Source organism: Aquarana catesbeiana, linkage group LG13 (genome assembly GCF_042186555.1).
Source record: "Aquarana catesbeiana isolate 2022-GZ linkage group LG13, ASM4218655v1, whole genome shotgun sequence".
Classification (NCBI taxonomy): Eukaryota; Metazoa; Chordata; class Amphibia; order Anura; family Ranidae; genus Aquarana; species Aquarana catesbeiana.
This window is the reverse complement of record NC_133336.1, coordinates 155,388,655-155,410,201: the sequence shown is the minus strand read 5'-3', so window position 1 is coordinate 155,410,201 and position 21,547 is coordinate 155,388,655. Positions and strand designations below refer to the sequence as shown.

The 21,547-nt window shown below is 41.8% G+C and overlaps 1 protein-coding gene across 6 annotated transcripts in view; it reads right to left on the bottom strand.

Moving 5' to 3' along the window:
• The window catches only part of MTA1 (metastasis associated 1), a 611,607-nt gene that overhangs the window by 538,802 nt on the left and 51,258 nt on the right, over positions 1-21,547 (bottom strand). For all 6 annotated transcript variants that reach the window (XM_073610308.1, XM_073610309.1, XM_073610310.1 and 3 more), the window contains exons 2-3: positions 15,416-15,483; positions 5,839-5,932 (exon numbers count right to left, since the gene is read on the bottom strand). In XM_073610308.1, the coding sequence (XP_073466409.1) occupies positions 5,839-5,932; positions 15,416-15,483 (162 nt within the window). The remainder of the gene's footprint in view (positions 1-5,838; positions 5,933-15,415; positions 15,484-21,547) is intronic.

Genomic DNA, 21,547 nt, shown 5'->3' with positions numbered 1-21,547 from the left:
TATATATATATATATAATCTCAGAGACCCTAGAGCATGAAATGGCGGTTGTTGCACTATTTTATGTCACACTGCATTTGCGCAGCGGTCCTTCAAACGCAATATTTTTGGTACAGTACAGTTAGCCCAATTTTTTGTATAATGTGATAGATGTTACACTGCGAGAATCGTGATCTTTATGCTAAAAAAAAAAAAATTGTGAGCCAGAATTGTGCAGCTCGAATTTACACTGAGATTAAATTACACACAGATGGACTCGATTTACTAATTAGGTCAAATCTGAAGGCAATTGGTTCTACTCGATTTTAGTTAGGGGTATCAGAGTAAAGGGGGCAAAATACATATGCACGCCACACCTTTTCAAATATTTGTAAAAAAAAAAAAAAAATAATAATTTTTAAACTATTTATTATTTTCCTTCCACTTCACAATTATGTGCCACGTTGTGTTGGTCTATCAAACAAAATCCCAATAAAATACATTTACGTTTTTAATTGTAATATGACAAAATGTAGAAAATTTCAAATCTCTGAATGGGGGAGAGTCAACTTCAAACCGGTAATTTCACAGTAAATGGAAAAAAAAAAAAAATTGTAACATATAGAAAAAATAATATATTATTTAGCTTGATTTAAAAAAGTACCTTTTCAGCAGCAGCAGATTCTCCCTCTTAACTGTGTGAGAAAAACAATGGGATTATGGGTAAACCTTGTACCCATAAACTCATGTTTTTTTCTTGTAGTTAAGAGGGTTGGGCTAGAAGGGAGCATGTGTCTTTTAGGCACATGCCCCCTTCTATGACATGGCAGTGAGAGGAGAGCCTCCACTGCAGCATTTGTATTGGACAGCTTGAACCAATGGTGCTTTACCATTGGTCCAGGGCTCCAAGCTGTCCATTGAGCTCAGTGTCTGACGAAGTCAGAGGCACTGTGAGCTCATCCTCTCAGTCTGCTGCAAACAGCGTGTGCCAGCTTGTATTTAACCACTTGACGCCCGCCATATAGCAGAATGACGGCGGCAAAGTGGTTTCAATATCCTGACTAGGCGTCATATGACGTCCGCAGGATATTGGGGCGCACATCTCGGCGATCGTTGTGTCGGTCTGACACCCCGCAACACCGATCTAGGTAAAGAGTCTCTGACGGAGACTCTTTACCACGTGATCAGCTGTGTCCATTCACGGCTGATCACGATGTAAATAGGAAGAGCCGGTGATCGGCTTTTCCTCACTCGCGTCTGATAGACGCGAGTAGAGAAGAGCCGATCGGCTGCTCTCCTAACCGGGGGGGGGGGTTTGTGCTGATTGTTTATCAGCACAGCCCCCCCTCGGATCCCAGCCAGGACCACCAGGGAAGCCGCCCAGGACCACCAGGGAAGCCATCCACACTGGACCACCAGGTATGCCCCCTAGAAATACTAATCTGTGCCCAGGCAGCTGACAATCAATGCCCAGGCAGCTGACAATCAGTGCCCATGCACAATGCCTACCACTGCCAGTGCCCCTCAGTGCCGCGTATCAGTGTCCATCAGTGCCACCCTTAAGAATCCATCTTTGCAGCCTTTCAGTGCCCAGTGTCGCCTATCAGTGCCCACCAGTGCCACCCAGTGCTACCCATGAGTGTCCATCAGTGCCGCCTATCAATGGCCATCAGTGCTGCATATCAGTGCCACCCATCAGTGCCCATCGTTGGTGCCCGCTCATTGGTGCCACCTCATCGGTGCTGCCTTATCAGTGCTGCCTTATCAGTGAGAGAAAACTTACTTATTTACAAAAAATTTTAACAGAAACAAAAGCAAAACTTATTTTTTTTCAAAATTTTCGGTCTTTTTTTATTTGTTTAGCAAAAAATAAAAACCGAAGAGGTTATCAAATACCACCAAAAGAAAGCTCTATTTGTGGGAACAAAATGATAAAAATTCAGTTTGGGTACAGTGTTGTATGACCACGCAATTGTCATTCAAACTGCGACAGCGATGAAAGCTGAAAATTGGTTTGGGCGGGAAGGTGCATAAGTGCCCTGTATTGAAGTGGTTAAACTGGCCGCGCTGTATGTAGTTTCTGACAGGCTGCGCAAGGAGCCCCGTATCTCCGTAACCATAGGTGGTTGTGGGGGTCTGCAGGCGGGGGGGCTTATCGGAATCTGGAAGGAGGTCCCCCAGACGTCACGTCAACCAAGTGGCCCGCAGATGGCGGACCTATCAGACAGCGGGAGTGACACACCCCCCCCCCCCCCCCCCCACGGTTGGCGGGTGTCGCGATCGATGGATTTACTTAGGAGGACATTGTTTTTTTTTTGATAAAAGGAAGTGTCAAAAACTGCCTACTGTTATATTTTATACACACTTCTTTTGGTGAATGAGTAGGGGTACCTACTATGTACCCCATACTCATTCACATGGGGGGCGGGATCTGGGGAGTCCCTTGTTAAAGGGGCCTTACAGATTCCAATAAGCCCCCCACCCGCAGACCCCCAAAACCACCAGCCAGGTGGAGCCCCCCTGCCCCAAAGCACCTCCCCATGTTGCATGTGCCCTGGTATGGTTCGGGGGGGGGGGGCGCTCAATAGTCTACCCCCCCCCCCCCGGCCTTTTCCAGTGTCATTAGCACAGGTACAGTGACCGTGTATACTATGATCACTGTATTAATGTCACTGGTGATGTCAATTAGTCAGTTCCCCCCACTGTCAGTTATGTCAGATTGGCCGCTGCACTATCGCAGTCCCATTATGAAAGTCACTGATTGCCGCCATTAGTAGTAGATTAAAAAAATTCCAGTATAAAATACACACACACACACGTTTGTAGGCACTACAACTTTCACGAAAACAGATCAGTAAACACTTATTGGGATTTTTTTTTTTTATCAAAAACACGTAGCAGAATACATTTTGGCTGAAATGTATGAAGTGATTTATTGGATATGTTTTATGGCAGAAAGTAAAAAATATTGTTTTTACTTATTTTTCAATATTTTCTGCCTATTTTCGTTTATATTGCAAAAAATAAAAAGCCAAGTGGTAATCAAATACCACCAAAAGAAAATGATTTGTGTGAAAAAAAAAAAAAAAAAGATCTAAAATTTTGTTTGGGTACAGCGTTGCATGATCGCGCAATTTACCAGTTAAAGTAGTGCAGTGCCGAATAACAAAAAATGGCCTCGTCATAAAAGGGGGTAAAATCTTCTGGAGCTTAAGCGGTAAACTAAGAAAAGTACCAGTTTAAGAAAAAAGTCATTTTGAAATGAATGGCAGCAACACATCCCCCCCAAAAATTAGGAAAGAGCCATGTTAGAGCCGTGTAGCATCCTCTCCACACGCCGACGTACATCGGCAGAATGGCACAGACAGGCAAATGGGCATACCTGTACGTCCCTATGAATTTGCCGCCGTGCCATCGCGTGTGCGCCGCAAGCTCCGTGAGTCCGACTGCGGGTAACACAGACTCGATGTCCGCAGGGATACCCGCGATTGTCTCACGGATAGGAAGGACGGAGAGATGCTAATTTAACCCCTTCCCGACGACCGAACGCATATATGCGTACTCGGCTTTCCGGGGTTATACCGGGATGATGCCCGCAGCTGCAGGCATCATCCCGGTACCGTTGTTTTCAGCGGGCGATCGGCTACCCGAGTATAACAACCGATGCGGCTAAAAGCCGCTCGGTTGTTATACCGGAGGAGCGGGAGGGGACATCCCCCCCCTCCCGCCGCCTCCCGCCGCTGTTACCGGGCCTCCCGTGCGATCGGGAGGCCCGGTGTCCGTTCCGCTGCCTTCGGCGGCTGGGGGCGGACTGGAACGAAGCTGCGAGCGGCTTCGTTCCAGCCTTCTTGCTGTAAACGCGGAAGCGACGTCATGACGTCCCTTCCCGTTTACTCGGCTGCCAATGGCGCCGAATTTAAAAAAGTACACAGTATTCAGAATCGCCGTTTTCGGCGATCTGAATACTTTGAAGTGTAAAGGAGGGATGGGGGGTCTTTTAGACCCCCCATCCCTCCATAAAGAGTACCTGTCACCACATATTACTGTCACAAGGGATGTTTACATTGCTTGTGACAGCAATAAAAGTAAAAAAAAAAAAAAAAAATTGTAAACACAATTTATAAAGTACAAAAATAAATAAAATAAATAAAAAAAAAAAAAAATTTTTTTTAAAGTGCCCCTGTCCCCGCGAGCTCGCGCAGCAAAGAAAACGCATACGGAAGTCGCGCCCGCATATGTAAACGGTGTTCAAACCACACATGTGAGGTATCGCCGCGATCGTCAGAGCGAGAGCAATAATTCTAGCCCTAGACCTCCTCTGTAGCTCAAACCTGGTAACCGTAAAAATTTTTTAAAGCGTCGCCTATGGAAATTCAAAGGTACCGTAGTTCGTCGCCATTCCACGAGTGCGTGCAATTATAAAGGGTGACATGTTTGGTATCTATTTACTCGGCGTAACATCATCTTTCACATTATACAAAAAAATTGGGGTAACTTTACTGTTTGGATTTTTTAAAATTCATGAAAGTGTCACTTTTCCAAAAATTTGCGTTTAAAACACCGCTGCACAAATACCGTGTGATAAAAAATATTGCAACAATCGTCATTTTATTCTCTAGATTCTCTGCTAAAAAAATATATATGTTTGGGGGTTCTAAGTAATTTTCTAGCAAAAAATATGGATTTTAACTTGTAAACACCAAATTTCAAAAATAGGCTTAGTCATGAAAGGGTTAAACAAGCATCTCCCCGTTCTGCCTAGTGACACTGTCACTGATCATAGCTCCCTGTAATCGAGAGCTATGATCAGTAATGTGTCACACACAGCCCCTCCCCCTCGCAGTTAGAATCACTCCCCAGGACACATTTAACCCTTCCCTAGCCCCCTAGTGGTTAACCCTGTCATTTTTACAGTAATCAGTGCAATTTAATCGCACTAATCGCTGTAAAAAGAACAATGGTCCCAAAAATGTGTCAAAATTGTCTGATCTGTCCGCCATGTCGCAGTCACGATAAAAATCTCAGATCGCCGCCATTACTAGTTAAAAAAAGAATATTAATAAAAATGCCATAAAACTATCCCCTATTTTGTAGACACTATAACTTTTGCACAAACCACACGCTTATTGCGATTTTTTTTTACCAAAAATATGTAGAAGAATCGGAAAAAAAAAGGAAAAAAAGAGGAAAGAGGGAAAAAAAAAAAGTTTTTTTATATATTTTTTGGGGATATTTATTATAGCAAAAAGTAAAAAATATTGCTTTTTTTTTCAAAATTGTCGCTCTTATTTTGTTTCTCACTCATATAATAAAAACCGCAGAGGTGATCAAATACCACCAAAAGAAAACTCTATTTGTTGGAAAAAATAAAAAGGACATCAATTTTGTTTGGAAGCCGCGTCGCACGATTGTCAGTTAAATTGACGCAGTGACAAATCGCAAAAAAGTACTCTGGTCTTTTTGCCAGCCAAATGGTCTGGGGCTTAAGTGCTTAACAAACCCCTTGTAAATAAAACAAAAATAAGAGTGCCTGTCCCCTTTAAATGCAATAAAGAAAAAAAAAAAAAAAAAGAAAAAAAAAGAAAAAACACCAAACATGAATAATAAGAGCAGAGCAGCATAAATACTATGGTATCGGTATAATTATATATATATATATATATATATATATATATATATCTCTATATATATATATATATATATATATAGATATATATATATATATATATATATATATATATATATATATAGAGATATATATATATCTATATCTATATATTTTTTTTATTTTTTTTTTTTTTTTTTTTTTTAACATAAAACATTGCAGTAACTGCACCCAATGGAATTCTATTTTACTCACTTGCATGTTTGTCTGCTAAAGAGATAAGCGTGCCGGATATATCTCTCCTCCTATAGAAACAGACGACTTTCGCTTCCACATTTCCATTTGCTGTCTATCAATGAGAAAATACACAGAGAAAAAAAAAAATATTATTTTCACTATCATTTTCATAACTTCACAGTAGGTAAGGTTGAATAAAGACAATAGTCCATCCAGTTCAACCTGTGTAGGTGTACGTGAGTCAGTGTTGATAATCATTTCCCATATCCCTGTATATTGTGTTCAAGATGCACAGCCAAGAGTCTTTTAAAAATATCAATACTCCCCACTGACACCACCAATTGTGGAAGAGAGTTACACATCCTTATGTCCCCCATCCCCGACAGTGAAAAATTCCCTATGCAGCTTAAGGTTAAACCGCTTCTCCTCCAATCTCATTGTGTGGCCCGTGTACACTCCCTGAGACTGAAAAGTTTCCTTCCTATGCTGGGATCACCATTGAGGTATTTGTATACCGCCATCACATTTCCTCTCAAGGGTCTCTTCTCCAGGGAGAACAAATTCAGTGCTTGCAGTCCTTCAGTTCCTAGTAACTGAAGTCCTCCAATCCGCCTACCAATTTAGCTGCCTTTCTTTGGCTCCACCACATCCTCCTGAGGACTGGTGACCAGAACTGGACAGAATGCTTTAGATGTAGCTGGACCAGAGATTTATAAAGTGGCAGGATAATCATTTTATCTCTGGAGTAAATTCCCTTTTTTATACAAGCGAATAGTCTGCTGTCTTTGCTTGCTGCAGCTTGACATTGCATGCTATTGCTCAGTTTTTCTTCTACCCGGACCCCTAGATCTTTCTCAATCCTTGATTCCCCTAGAGGTTCTCCCCCTAGTGAATAGTTTGCATTTATATTCTTAGCATCACTTTACATTTTTCAACATTAAACCTAATTTACCATGTAGTTGCCCACCCCCATTAGTTTTTTAAGGTCTTTCTGTAAAATTTGTATATCCTGACGTAAAGTAATTGCACTGCTCATTTTTGTGTCGTCTGCAAAAACTGATATTGAGCTATTGACCTCTATATCATTTATGAATAAATTAAACAGAATTGGTCCCAGGACAGACCCTTGGGGTACCCCACTTACGACTCCAGTTCGAGCACAAGTTATTTATCATCACCCTTTGGACACGCCCCTGTAACCAGTTTTCTATCCATGAAAAAAAACTCCATGGTCTATGCCTACAGACCTCAGGTTTGTAGATTAGGCTTTTTTTTTTTTTTGGGGGGGGGGACTGTATCAAAATGCTTTTGCAAAATCCAGATACGCCAAATCCACCGACCTTCTCTTATCTAGATGGCAGCTCACTTCCTCAGACATACTATGGCAGGAACGACCCTTTGTAAACCAATGCTGATTTCTTCTGAGACAGTTTTCATCAACAAATTTTTGTATATAATCCCTTATCCCCTCCAACAGTTTACATACTATTGATGTTAGGCTGACTGACCTGTAGTTTCCCGGTATATGTCTCTGCCCTTTTTTGAATATTGGTACCACATGGGCTTTTCGCCAATCAGCTGGTACCACTGCTGTCAATATGCTGTCCATAAAGAATAGGAACTATGGTCTGGCTATAACTTGACCGAGTTCTGAGGACTTTCAGGTGTAAGACATCCAGTACTGGTGATTTATTTGTGTTAAGCTTTTCTAGTCTTCAGGACAAATCGCTTCTGTTAGCCAAAACGGTACATCCTGCAACGTGTTACTAACAATACTGTCGTGGTCAGTATACCCCTCCTTTCCTGTGTAAAGCCTGAGGAGAAGAAAGCATTTAGTACAGTTGCCTTCTCTGTGTCATCTGTAACCATCCTCCCTTCATCGTTTTTTATGTGGCCAATGTGCTCGGAACTCGCTTTTTTACTGTTAATATATCTAAAAATACTTTTGGGAATCATTTTAACTTCCTCCGAGATGTGTCTCAGTCTTTAGCCACCCTGATTGTGTTCTTACACTTCCTATTGCATTCCTTGTAGTGTTCGAATGATGACAATTACCCCTCCGCCTCATCATTTTTAAAGGCCATTTTTTTTTCTTTAAATAAGACTTTTTATGTTACGATTTAGCCACCCAGGTTTAACCTGGGCTCTTCTATATTTATTGCCTAGTGGAATGCACTTTGTGATACCTTTGTTAAGGAAGGATGTACTGGAAATGGAGTGAGTACAAAGAAGGGCAACAAAGCTAATAAAGGGTCTGGAGGATATTAGTTATGAGGAAAGGTTGCGAGCACTGAACTTATTCTCTGTGGAGAAGAGACACTTGAGAGAGGGGATATGATTTCAAATTTATAAATACTGTACCTCACAATAGGGATAAAAAACTTTTTCGCGGGAGGGAGTTTAACCAGACACGCAGCGACTCATTAAAATTAGAAGAAAAGAGGTTTAACTTTAAACTACATAGAGGGTTCTTTACTGTCAGAGGGGCAAGGATGTGGAATTCCCTTCCACTGGCGGTGGTATCAGCGGGGAGCATCAATGGTTTAAAAAAACTATCAAATAAGCACTTGAACGACCGCAACATACAGGGATATACAATGTAATACTGACATATCACACACATAGGTTGTACTTGATGGACGTGTGTCTTTTTTCCACCTCACCTACTATCTAACTAAGTTACTAAAGCATTCCCATTTTTCCTCCGTGTTCAACGTTTCAAGAATTTGGCCTAAAAACTTACGTCTTGTAGTATTGAGCGCAGTTCAGAAAAGTTTGCTCGTTTGAAATTTAGTGTTTTTGTACATCCCTCGTTACATGGTTACATAGTGGGTGAGGTTGAAAAAAGACACAAGTCCAACCTATGTGTGTGATATGTCAGTATTACATTGTATATCTCTGTATGTTGCGATCGTTCAAGTGCTTATCTAATAGATTTTTGAAACCATCAATGCTCCCCGCTGATACCACCGCCAGTGGAAGGGAATTCCACATCCTTGCCGCTCTTACAGTAAAGAACCCTATATGTAGTTTAAGGTTAAACCTCTTTTCTTCTAATTTTAATGAGTCGCTGCGTGTCTGGTTAAACTGCCTTCCGCAAAAAAGTTTTATCCCTATTGTGGGGTCACCAGTACGGTATTTATAAATTTAAATCATATCCCCTCTCAAGTGTCTTTTCTCCAGAGAGACTAAGTTCAGTGCTCGCAACCTTTCCTCATAACTAATATCTTCCAGACCCTTTATTAGCTTTGTTGCCCTTCTTTGTACTCGCTCCATTTCCAGTACATCCTTGCTGAGGACTGGTGCCCAGAACTGGACAGCATACTCTAGGTGAGGCCGCACCAGAGTCTTGTAGAGCGGGAGAATTATCGTTTTATCCCTGGAGTTGATCCCCTTTTTAATGCATGCCAATATTCTGTTCGATTTGTTTGCAGCAGCTTGGCATTGCATGCCATTGCTGAGTCCATCATCTACTAGGACTCCCAGGTCCTTTTTCATCCTAGATTCCCCCAGAGGTTCTCCTCCCAGTGTATAGATTGCATTCATATTTTTGCCACCCAAATGCATTATCTTTGTACATTAAACCTCATTTGCCATGTAGCTGCCCACCCCATTAATTTGTTCAGATCTTTTTGCAAGGTTTCCATATCCTGCGGAGAAGTTATTGCCCTGCTTAGCTTAGTATTGTCATTTTTCTATGGTTTACACTAAATGTGATCATCCGGTGATAGCTAAATCCCAACTTGTCCCGTACTTCTACATCTGTGATCAGATTTGGATCATTCGTAGTAGACCTAGTAATGCATTCTTTCTAGTTGGGGAATCCACCTATTGAGACATGAAGTTGTCCTGGAGGACATTTAGGAATGACGGGCCATTAATGAGTGTGCTGTCCCCTCTGCCTAGTCAATATCGGGATAGTTGAAGTCCCCCATTATGATGATATTTGCCTGCCCCGCTGCTATTTCTATTCAATTTAAATACTTATACATTGATTTGTCATTTATCTTTCTGTTGTGCTACACAAACACACAAGGTCTTCCTTGGCAAGTTGTAAAGTATATTGAAACCCAAGAACAAAGATGTAAAATAAACGCAGCTTTATAATCCTTAGATATGGTTAGTGGCATTTCTGTTTTCTGAATTCAGCAAGTACAGAAAAATACATTTTGATCTTGTCAGAAATCCTGTGTCCTCATTCCTTCTTCTGCACTAAATTCATATTGTACAATGTAATGTTTCTCTCAAGCAATTTTCTTTAGGTTGGCTTCACGCTGATCTGCTGTGCTTTGGCCGTAGCACAGTGTACCTGCTGTTTTTGTATGGGTTAGTGGCGCTTTCCCATAGACTTCTATTATGTCTAACGGTTTTGGTGTGCTTTTTGAGTGTGCAGGACTTTTGGTGCTTTTTCAAAAAGCGCACCAAAACCATGGGGCATGATAGCTGCCCATTTCCATAGACTTCTATTATGTCCCGTGGTTTTGGTGCGCTCTCGGAAATCACACCAAAACCGCGGGACACAATAGAAGTCTATGAAAAAGTGCAGCTAAATCAGCAGATACACTGCACTACACACAATGGGGAGATTAGTAGGCACAAGGGCAATAATTCTCAGGTCTGTTAAAGTTCATATAAATAGGTTGGTAGTCCAAACACTTGGGCGGGCTGATCCAAGAGCTGTAGCTGACTGAGAAGATAGGGGAGGAAGCAGAAGCGGTTGGACTTATTGGACTTGTGTATTTTTTCCACCTCACCTACTATGTAACTATGTAAGAAGAGGAAAAGGCCACCAAGTGTAGGACAAGTAAAATTCATTAGGCCCCTAATTTGGGCTGCTCACACAAGTGGTTAAAAAATAGGCTCATCTGTAATGGATGGTCCAAGGGCGTCAAGGAGTTAGTCTGCCCGTATCGCAGAGAAAGCTGTGTTGGTAACAGGAGCTGATGGAGGAAGTCCACGGTGTAGTGGCTCCTGTCCTGTGGAACCGCAGTGTAAGACAACTGCGGCGTTGGTGGTGGTGACGTCACAGGACTCAACATGCACAGCGACACATTTTAGAGCATGCACCATGCTGATTCCGAGCACGCGCACTCTTTTCTCAAGCTAAAGAGTCTGAGAGCCTTGATCTTATACCCCCGCCAGCTACAGATATGTTTTATGGCAGAAAGTAAAAAAAAATGTTTTTTATTTATTTTTCAATATTTTCCGCCTTATTTCATTTATATTACAAAAAATAAAAAGCAAAGTGGTAATCAAATACCACCAAAAGAAAATGATTTGTGTAAAAAAACAAAAAACAAAAATTAAAATAGTACAGTGCCGAATAGCGAAAAATGGCCTTAAGTGGTAAAGTGGAGCTTAAGTGGTAAACTGAGAAAATTACCAGTTTAAGAACCAAAAAAGTAGTTTTGAAATGAATGGCAGCAACACATCCCGAAAAAAAGTTAGGACAGAGCCACTTTTATCATGGTGTAGCATCCTTTCCTCTCAACAAACCCTTTGTAAATAAAACAAAAATAAAGTGGGTTTGTCCCCTTTAAATGCATTTAAAAGTAAAACAAAACATGAATAAGAAGACAGAGCATGAAAATACTAGAATATATCTATTTAGCGGCGTATAACACGCACCCCAAGTTTAGGAGGGAAGTTTAAAAGGAAAAAAAACTTACATTTAAATGCCCATCAATGCAGCCTTATACCGTGTACTCGGCTAGGCTTGGCTCCTCACATTCCCACCACTATGATGGACATAACACAGGTCCAATGGCGTGACTGTGAGCGGAGCCGAGTACACACACCCACGATTTTCCCCTGATTTTAAGGGGAAAAAAGTGCGTGTTATACGCCATAATATATATGGGGCGGGGCCTGGGTGGGGTGCCACCCAGTACGGGGGTGACGTTCTGGAGCGTCCCTGTCCTGCCCCAGTCCAGTCCTCTCCTCCATCCCTCCTCGACGAGGGAGCTGAAAGCAAAACAGTGCTCTATGGAGGAAAGCTGTCAGCACACCACGTTAAGGAGCAGCTTGTCGGTATGATCAGATGATCAGCGGGAGGAGCATTATCAGTGTGCAGCGCCGCGGGGGTTAAGTTTGACATGCTGTAACAGTATAATTAAATTATATATACACACACACACACACACACACACACACACACACACACATACACATATACATATACATATACATATATTACTGTTACAGCATGTCAAACTTAACCCCCGCGGCGTTAAGTTTAGGTTAACGTTCCCTTAAGGTTAACGTTCCCTTAACCTCTTCCCGACCGCCGCCAGTACATTTACGTCAACACAATGGCACAGATAGGCAAATGGGCGTTTAGGTACGTGAACTTCGTGAGTGTGATCGTGGGTCCTGCAGACTCTATGTCCGCGGGGATACCCGCGATCGTCTCACGGAGGAAGAATGGGGAAATGCTGATGTAAAACAAGCATTTCACCGTTCTGCCTAGTGACAGGACACGGATCACCGCTCCCTGTAATCGGGAGCGGTGATCATTGTCATGTCACACATAGCCCCACCCCCCCCAGTTGGAATTACTCCCTATGACACACTTAATCCCTACAGCGCCACCTAGTGTTAACCCCTTCACTGCCAGTCACATTTACACAGTAATCAATGCATTTTTAATCGCGCTGATCGCCACCATTACTAATAAAAAAAAAAATTTATTAATGAAAATGGCATAAAACTATCCCCTATTTTGTATAACTTTTGCACAAACCAATCAAACGCTTATTGCGATTTTTTTTACCAAAAATATGTAGAATACATATCGGTCTAAAAACGGAGGAGAAAAAAATGTTTTTTTATATATTTTTTGGGGATATTATAGAAAAAAGTAAAAAATAATGCGTTTTTTTTCAAAATTGTCGCTCTTTTTTTGTTTATAGCGCAAAAAATAAAAACCGCAGAGGTGATCAAATACCACCAAAAGAAAGCTCTATTTGTGGGGAAAAAAGGATGTCAATTTTGTTTGGGAGCCACGTCGCACAACCACGCAATTGTCAGTTAAAGCGACGCAGTGCCAAATCACAAAAAGTACTCGTCTTTGGCCAGCCAAATGGTCCGGGGCTGAAGTGGTTAATGGAAGATCTTCTAAGTATCCCATAATGGAAATACCCTGGGACTGTAGTAAAGTTAGCACCAGGCTTTGAACCTTGGTTAACACGTGTGGTAGGACTACAAACTGATATCTGCGAGTACCCACAGTTAAAACCCAGACAGTGTAGATGCACCTCTGATACTTAGAGAAGCTAGAAATTCTCCCTGACAGACCTGGTGGATTCTATGCAGAACTTTTGGACTCCAATGAAGGCATTCAATGCCTTCAGACCCAAGATGGGATGAATGTCCCTTCATTGTGGAACAGTAAGTGGTTGTATTAAAAGTCATAAAAATACTTTTTGCTGCTATTAAAATTCCTTGGTTCAAGAGGTGTGCAAGAGCAGCATGGAGGTCTGCTAGCCTGAGTGGAGTCACAGGCAGGTTTAAAAACAAAAAGCAGAGTGGAGGCAGAAAGCAGAACTCTAGTTTGTACCCTTATAAGACCACCACCTATACCCAGGCATCAGAAATGCCGTTTGTCTTGACTGATTAACAGATGTCCTCTCACATTGAAAAGTGGGGGCATCCCTTCATAATAATGTGGATTTGTCTGTAGACTCAATGGATTTAGAGGCCCTAAATGTGCTACTGTACTGTACCCATGCCTTAAATTTGGCTTTAGAGTATAAATGGGAGAAATAAAATGAATTCTTTTTGGCTTCAGAGGTGGGAGAAGATTGGCCAGTTTCAGGCTTGGACTTCTTCTGCACGATAAAAAAAAAAAAAAGAAAAAAAAAGAAAAGGGAAGGAGGGAGGTCAGATTCCCCCATCCACACATTTGCTAGGGGTAATTCCTCCTGCTGTGCTATTGTATTCTGGGGGGGCATTCCCCACATGATCAGTGTTACCGGATATAGGCGGCACGGATCATTCGGGATAAACCTGACACAAGCTGATTCCTGCTAAACTGGCCGAATATCGATCCATGTATGGCCAGCTATACCAACACAGCAACACCCTTCATAAAGTTGTCTAACCAAAAAAGCAATCACCAAACATGCACAGCAAACATTTGGTTGCATTTCTGTTCCACAGACTAACATTTCAGCCAAGGCTCCCAGATGGGAGCCTTGTTCAGGAGATAAGATCAACACAATAACCCCTGCTTGATCAGCACTGCAGACTATAGCCGGCAGTACTGACCAGTGTATTCTGGTGGCAGGAAAGTCTCCCCACTGTCAGAATACAAAGGCACAATGGGAGGATGTCCCTATCTACACTGAATGTGTCAACACGAGAAGATCTCCAGCTGACACTTTAGCGCTACAGAGATCATGAGGATAAACAGAGTAATAGCGTGGATGTTTCAAACCATCGCTTCATAGTGCCCTCTTGTAACATGCACTGATGCCACCCTTTTCAGACAGAGAAATCTTAATCATAAACAAGAAGAAAAGGCCCAGTTTATTACCAGATGAAACGTTGAAAGCTTTGACAGATGCACATCATGGATATGACAGGTTACATAGCAGGCCTGCTAGTGAAAATAAGGATTTGGCACAGGCTTCCAACATTTGTCAGTGGGCTCCTTAAACATCTGAGCATCTTCAATAGGTAAAGTCAGTGTTTTATTAAGGGAAAGATCTCCAAATCCACAGTGGGAACAGCCAACTTCTTGCTGTTCTACAGACTGACATTTCATCTAAAGAGATCGAGTTGCCACCTTAAAAACTTGATAAATTGAAGCCCAGTAGAGAAAAGCCCATAATCACACTCACTGCTCTAGTGGAATAAGTTATGACTGTCCAATCCAGAAAAAAAAAAAAAAAAAAAAAAAACAGCTTTACTGCACTTGAACTCTTTATCAGAAATGTATTGCATCACCTCTCCGAATTGAAAATAAAAAATAAAATGTTCCACTCATTCAGATATAAAAACATAACGTACGATTATTTTGACAACAAAGCATAACATATTAGGAAAGCAGTGCAGATGAAACTGGAGTGTCCATTTATTGTAAACCCAAACTTTGTAACAAATAACTGGCATTTTCTTCCCATAAAATACTATGTTCACATTTTGTTTTTTAGTAGCTCAATGCTGCGGATATCCTCACCTGTACTCACCAATGTGGGTTGCTCATCATTGCTCTGATCTGACTTTGTGATTGTGACCATGATCGTGCAGATTGTAATCAGCACAGCCACTTATAACAGGAGTACAATTGAGAGAAGAATGTCATCACATAGAAGCAAGCGCATGAAGGATCTCGATGGTGAGATCACCATTGACTATAATGAAAGCTGCAGGCTAAAAATAAAAAACACACACACAACCTTTTGAAATGACATCACCTTAATAAAGCTTAGATGGAATTTTAATTACTCTTTTGGTCGAAGTTAACAAATGCAATTTACTAGTTTCATCGATATCAAATACATTGTCAACATTTTTTAAATATATACATAAATAGCCATAAATGTAGCATTCTGCAAGCAATAATTAAGACACGTGTTAACCTTTCTCATACCTTGTTAAGTTCCTCTATTCTTCTTATTAAGTAAGGATTACTTGAAGAGTTTTCAAAGTAGACATAATCTGCAAAACATAGTAAATTATTTCAGAATGGGAACAATGGAGTAAGTTAAACAAAAGAAAAAAAAAAAAAAAAAAGTAAAATTAAAACTATTTTTAAATGTATTTAAATATTGCATGCTTTTTCCTTGCTGTAAACGTATTTTCAGAAAGCGCATACCCCAGGTCTAGTAAGACCCATCAGTCATGAAGGTATTTCTGGGCAGAATGGATGGGGATTTTGCATGCACATAAGGGTTACTTATTGGAACGAAAAGAAAAGGACATCAAAGACGTTGGTTTACAGGTCTCGTGAGTATTCTCCGTACCAGTAAGGTCTTTGACAGCATCCGATAAAATCTCAAAAACAGTTCTACCCTTTTGCAGGGGAGCAGGAACAGGAACTTTATATGCCTGGTCTGCAGATTTCTAGACTGTTCAGTCACAGCTGGGAAAACCCATAACACAAGTGGCTTGTGAGCTGTTAAAAATCCAAAAGATACTTACACTGTGATGCAGAAGCCTTATAAAAGTAAACAAAAAAACTTCCTTAAAGCGGTTGTGTACCCGCACATGGGGGGGGGGGGGGACACAAAACACCTTCATAAAGCATACTAGCTCATTATGAAATACTCACCTTAGAACAAGGTATTGCATTGTGTTAAGGTGATCTTCTGGGTTCGTGGCTCCGGCAATGTGAGTGGCCGGAGCAGCGATGACGTCACTCCTGCGCATTTTTTTTTTCCCCCTACAGGTAAGCCTTATTATAGGCTTACTTGTAGGAAAAAAAAAAAAAGGAAGAGTATATAACCGCTTTAACTTTCCATGCCAAACTCTCCACTTGTGTCCCACACACTCCCCTCCCAGGAACAACGGCCTAGAGTGGGAGGGTTTCAGAAACGGGCAGTCCTGTCAATCCAGAAAGCATAAGGCAGGACTAGATATGGGCAGGAACAGAAAGCAAATAGATGCGTCACTCATAAGGGTTTCTGGAGGGAACACAGCCATGTGTGTAAGGAAAAGGCTGCCCCCAGAGATCCATAACCATTTCCTCTGTACAAAATATACACAAAATCCAGGTCCAGGGCATCGACGGCATGTCATTATAAAAAACAAGCCAGCACTCCGGTATAGATCCTCGGTATCCTTAATTAAATCAAATGGCTAAAAAACAGCTCAACAGGTAGGTACGCTGACACATTTCTGCCACTCTGGGCCATATCCACGGCATGCCACTCAAAAATCTAAAAAACAGCTAAAGCAGATTAAAGCCACCCAGACCACGACCATTTCTCATGCAAAGCACAGGCTCTCAAGGCCCTTGGTTTCTTTTTCTGGACTAAATGTGGCCAGGTGCTGACTGATGAGCAAAAGGATTGTGAACCAATAATGATAATGCTGACAGTGAGTATAGGGCTTGGGTTTGAGGAATAAGGCTAGGTGTTAAGATCTAGGACAAATCTAAAGGACATCTGCTAACCAAAGATCTTTGTGGCACGAGAACCTAGACTAGGGATATGCAATTAGTGGACCTCCAGCTGTTGCAGAACTACAAGTCCAATGAGGCATAGCAAGACTCTGACAACCACAAGCATGACACCCAGAGGCAGAGGCATGATGGGACTTGTAGTTTTGCAACAGCTGGAGGTCCGCTAATTGCATATCCCTGACCTATACAGTAGCTTCAAGGGCATCCCAAATTTAACACTCACCTCCCTCGGTTGTCTGTATACAAGTGCTTTAAAGCTCTGGGTCAGGATGCCTGTGCCATCTAATAGAACTTTTCCCCAATCTATGTTTTCTCACCCAGAGGCCCAAATCTGAGGATTTTGCTCTCAAAATTTAGGAAAAAGAAAAATCTTGGCTTTTTCCAGCATGCCATTTCGGCCAACAGGGTCTTGGTTTCTCTTGCTGTCCCCAAATGGATATGATCTTCTGTTTCAAGTAGACCTGCTGAATCCTTGTCCATAAAGATGATCAGATTGAGTCAGATTAAAAGAGCCAGACTGACATGCCTAGTGCCCTCACTTGAGGTAGTTTCCACCCTGCTAGTCAACAGAAGAGTTTCCAGAAATTCTATATACTTTAGTATTTAGTAAGGCTTCATGCACACTGGACATAAAAAAATGCCAGTTTCCTGGTGCTTTCTGGCAAAAAAACACTAATCAAAACCACAGGGGTATTTTTTTGTACCTCGAAACGCTGAGCTCAAAATATGCCTCCATATCGTCCTAATGTGCATGGACACAGGATAACCTTGAGCCGCTTCTACAGGCAAAAACACAAAACTCCTGTGGAAGCAACAATTTAACCAGTATGCATAAACCCTTCAGATGTAGTAAAATGAATCTCTGGGTACCTCCAAGATACTGAGGGGTTTCAATCAATAGACAACCTCAGTCTTATCTAAGGGGCAGCAGGCTCTTTGAATGGTCTTGATTACCTTTGTGGATATTCTATACAATCCAGTGTGCTTATACCTCATTAAAGTGGAGTTCCACCCAAAAATGAAACTTCAACTTTTTGGAATCCTCCCCCCCTCCGGTGTCACATTTGGCACCTTTCAGGGTGGAGGAGGGAGCAGATACCTGTCTAATACAGGTATTTGCTCCCACTTCCTGGCATAGATCACCGCGGCACCTACTCTGTCCTCCCCCTCTGTATTCTGAGAGACACACAGGTCCCATAACACAGCAGGGACCAGTGAGGACTCGCGCGTGCGCAGTAGGGAACCAGGAAGTGAAGACGGGGGCTCCCTGGACAGGTAATATATAAGGGGAATATACCGCTCCTAAAACGCCCCTGCCAATGAAATTAATGGCCAGCACTTCTGTGCTTTGCGGGTGCTTTGAACCCTTTTACAGCTGCTGGTGACCGAAAAGCGCCGCTAAAAACGACAAAGTGCCCCCCCCCCCACTCCAGTGTGAAAGTGTCCTTAGAGGAAACAGTGCGCAAGGTCGCCAGCACGAAAACTACAAGTACATTTATCTGCACTGTAAATATTGCATGTAGCAGCTAGTAAGGCAGAATCTCTGGAGTTGACCATTCTGACCGTAGCTTCGTTGGTGTATTATTTTAGTTTAGTGCTAATTTGCATCCCACTTATCCTATTACAGACTCTCCTCACTTAACAACCGCTCAGACTTACGACCAGCTCTTTGGGTACTGTACATCATTGTATTGCACAGTACAGGATATTTGTTCATATTGGAGTTGGAGCTTTGAGAGAGATCTTTCTCTCTCGCTCTCTCTCTCTCTCTATATATTTGCAGCATCGCAATTGGGCCGTCCGCAATTTGGCATCGATGCTGCGACCAAAATAAACTGATTTTTGGATGACTTCTTCCGCGCTGTGCCCTGCCATTCCGAACGGAGTCAAAATGAGCTGTGGGCGTTAGCTGTGAAAGCACCCGAAAGGCGCTGTGCCCTGCCTCTGCAAAATGGAGCCGAAGTGAGCTGTGGGCGCTAGCCGCGCCTTCTTTTCCTGCATCCCACTGACGTCATCCCCAGCCGCCCAGCGTCGTCGTGTGTTGAGCTAGCTGCTACAGGAGAGGAGACATGTGGGGCAAGTGTCCCCCACACCCGTTCTCCAGAGGAGTCCTCCTCAGCTCACTGTCACACAGGCTGCTGCAAAAGACCCGAGCCAGCGTCCCGCGCTTGTCCTACTCACAACAGGCTTAAGTCAGACACGGACAGTTTATATTATGTGCAAATTTGCCAAATTATGACCAATTGACCATACTAAAAATAATAATCAATAAACTTGATGGTGGACCTAAACATTAAAGTGACCATACCATTTCATTAATTATGGTTTATGTATGTCTTGGTGATTGATTCACATCCCAACTTCATTGATACAAAAAAAAAAAAAAAAAAGTGCATCAATGAAGTTGCGATGTGAATCAATCACCAAGACATACATAAACCATAATTAATGAAATGGTATACATTGTCATTGGGGGGGGTGTCTTGTATCATGTCCGCAGAACAGAGAAAATAAAAATAGCGCATGGGCAGTAATTGTGATGCATCACAAAATTGAATCATTCACAGGATGACCGTAAGACCAATGAGAATACGGACACACACATTATGTGTGTGTATAATATATATATATATATATATATATATATATATATATATATATATATATATATATATATATATATATATATATATATATATATATATATATATATTTTTTTTTTTTTTATTTATTTCACACATAAACACACCCTAGAAAAAGTATTCATACCCCCCCCCCCCCCTCTACCAGCTTTGCAATCTAATTTGCAAAATAGCTCAAGCTGTTAGATATTATTAGATTTATACTAAGAAAAAAAAATAATGGTTAGACAGGTAGACTCCATTTACTAATTATGTGACTTCTGAAGGCAATTGGTTACATGAGATTTTAGTTAGGGGTATCAGAGTAATGAGGGGCTGAATACAAATGCATGCCACACTTCAGATATTTGTAAATAAAAAAAAAAAATAATTGAAAACCATGTATCATTTCCATTCCACTTCACAATTATGTGCCACTTTGTGTTGGTCTATCACATTTTTTAGCAAATTTTTCATCCCAATAAAAAAAATGCATTTCAATTTTTGGATGTAACATGACAAAATGTGGAAAATTCCAAGGGGTACGAATACTTTTGCGAGGGAATATACCATTGAGAAAAATTATAGAACTCAACACTTGTGTTTGCCCCCATTTATCATCAGCTGAACGCAAAGATCAAAGACTTTTCTATGTACACAAAAGGCCTATTTCTCCCAAATATTCACAAATCTGTCTAATTCTGTGTTAGTGAGCACTTCTCCTTTGCCAAGATAATCCATCCACCTTACAGGTGTGTCATATCCAGATGCTGATTAGACAGCATGATTATTGCACAGGTGTGCCTTAGGCTGGCCACAATAAAAGGCCACTCTAAAATGTGTAGTTTTACTGTATTGAGAGGGGTAAAAAAAAAAAAAAAATATATCAGTATCAGTCAGTATCTGGCATGACCACCATTTGCCTCACGCAGTGCAGCACATATCCTTCGCATAGAGTTGATCAGGTTGTAGATTGTGGCCTGTGGAATGTTTGTCCATTCCTCTGCAATGGCTGTGCGAAGTTTCTGGATATTGGCAGGAACTGGAACACGTTGCCGTATACGCCGATCCAGAGCATCCCAAACATGCTCAATGGGTGATATGTCCGGTGAGCATGCTGGCCATGCTGCAACATGAGGTGGTGGTCATTGATGAATGGCACAACAATGGGCCTCAGGATCTCACCACAGTATCTGTGCATTCAAAATGCCATCAATAAAATAGCCTGCTCTGGAATGCAAACGTGGAGGTGGACTCGGCCAAGCTTTTGGGTCCCATGCTTAACCTTAGATCACTCTGGCGCAGGCTATCTCGAGGACATTGCTTGAGCCCGGAGAGATCACTCCTAACGTCCTTCCTTTATAAACTTATAATGCCTGCAGGCCTTACGCATCAGATGTCTTCTCCATGGGCGTTACGGAATTTATTCCACTTTGGCCAATTAGTGCACCCCTGTACACGTAGAATGCTTTCATTCGCTGAACTCAAAAAAAAAAATTGATTTACCTCGCCAGGTGTTTTATGGTTATTTACAAATACAAATAAGGCATTACGCCCAGTCTTTTGGTCCCGAACCTCCAATTTTCAGCCCCAACGCCCTTTGAGACCTTGTTGGAGGGCTCTGCACGCCAAGGCTTAATCTCAGCTATATACCGGGTGTTGAACTCCTATTCTTTTACCACCCAGGGTAAGCATACATATATGCTTCGCTGGGAAAAGGCATTGGGAGAGGAAATCCCAGAGACAACGTGGCGGACGATCTGGTCTCTGGCAGCAAAGAGCTCCTTGTGCATGCTCTACAAGGAGAACGCCTACAAAATAATTTTTTTTTGGTACCTGACACCAGATGTTCTCCATGCCATTTACCCTTCCAGTTCGGACAAATGCTGGCGTTGCCAGGGAGCCAGGGGGACCCTGTATCACATTTATTGGACCTGCCCTAAGATAGTGCCTTTTTGGAGGGAAACATAGCTCTTCC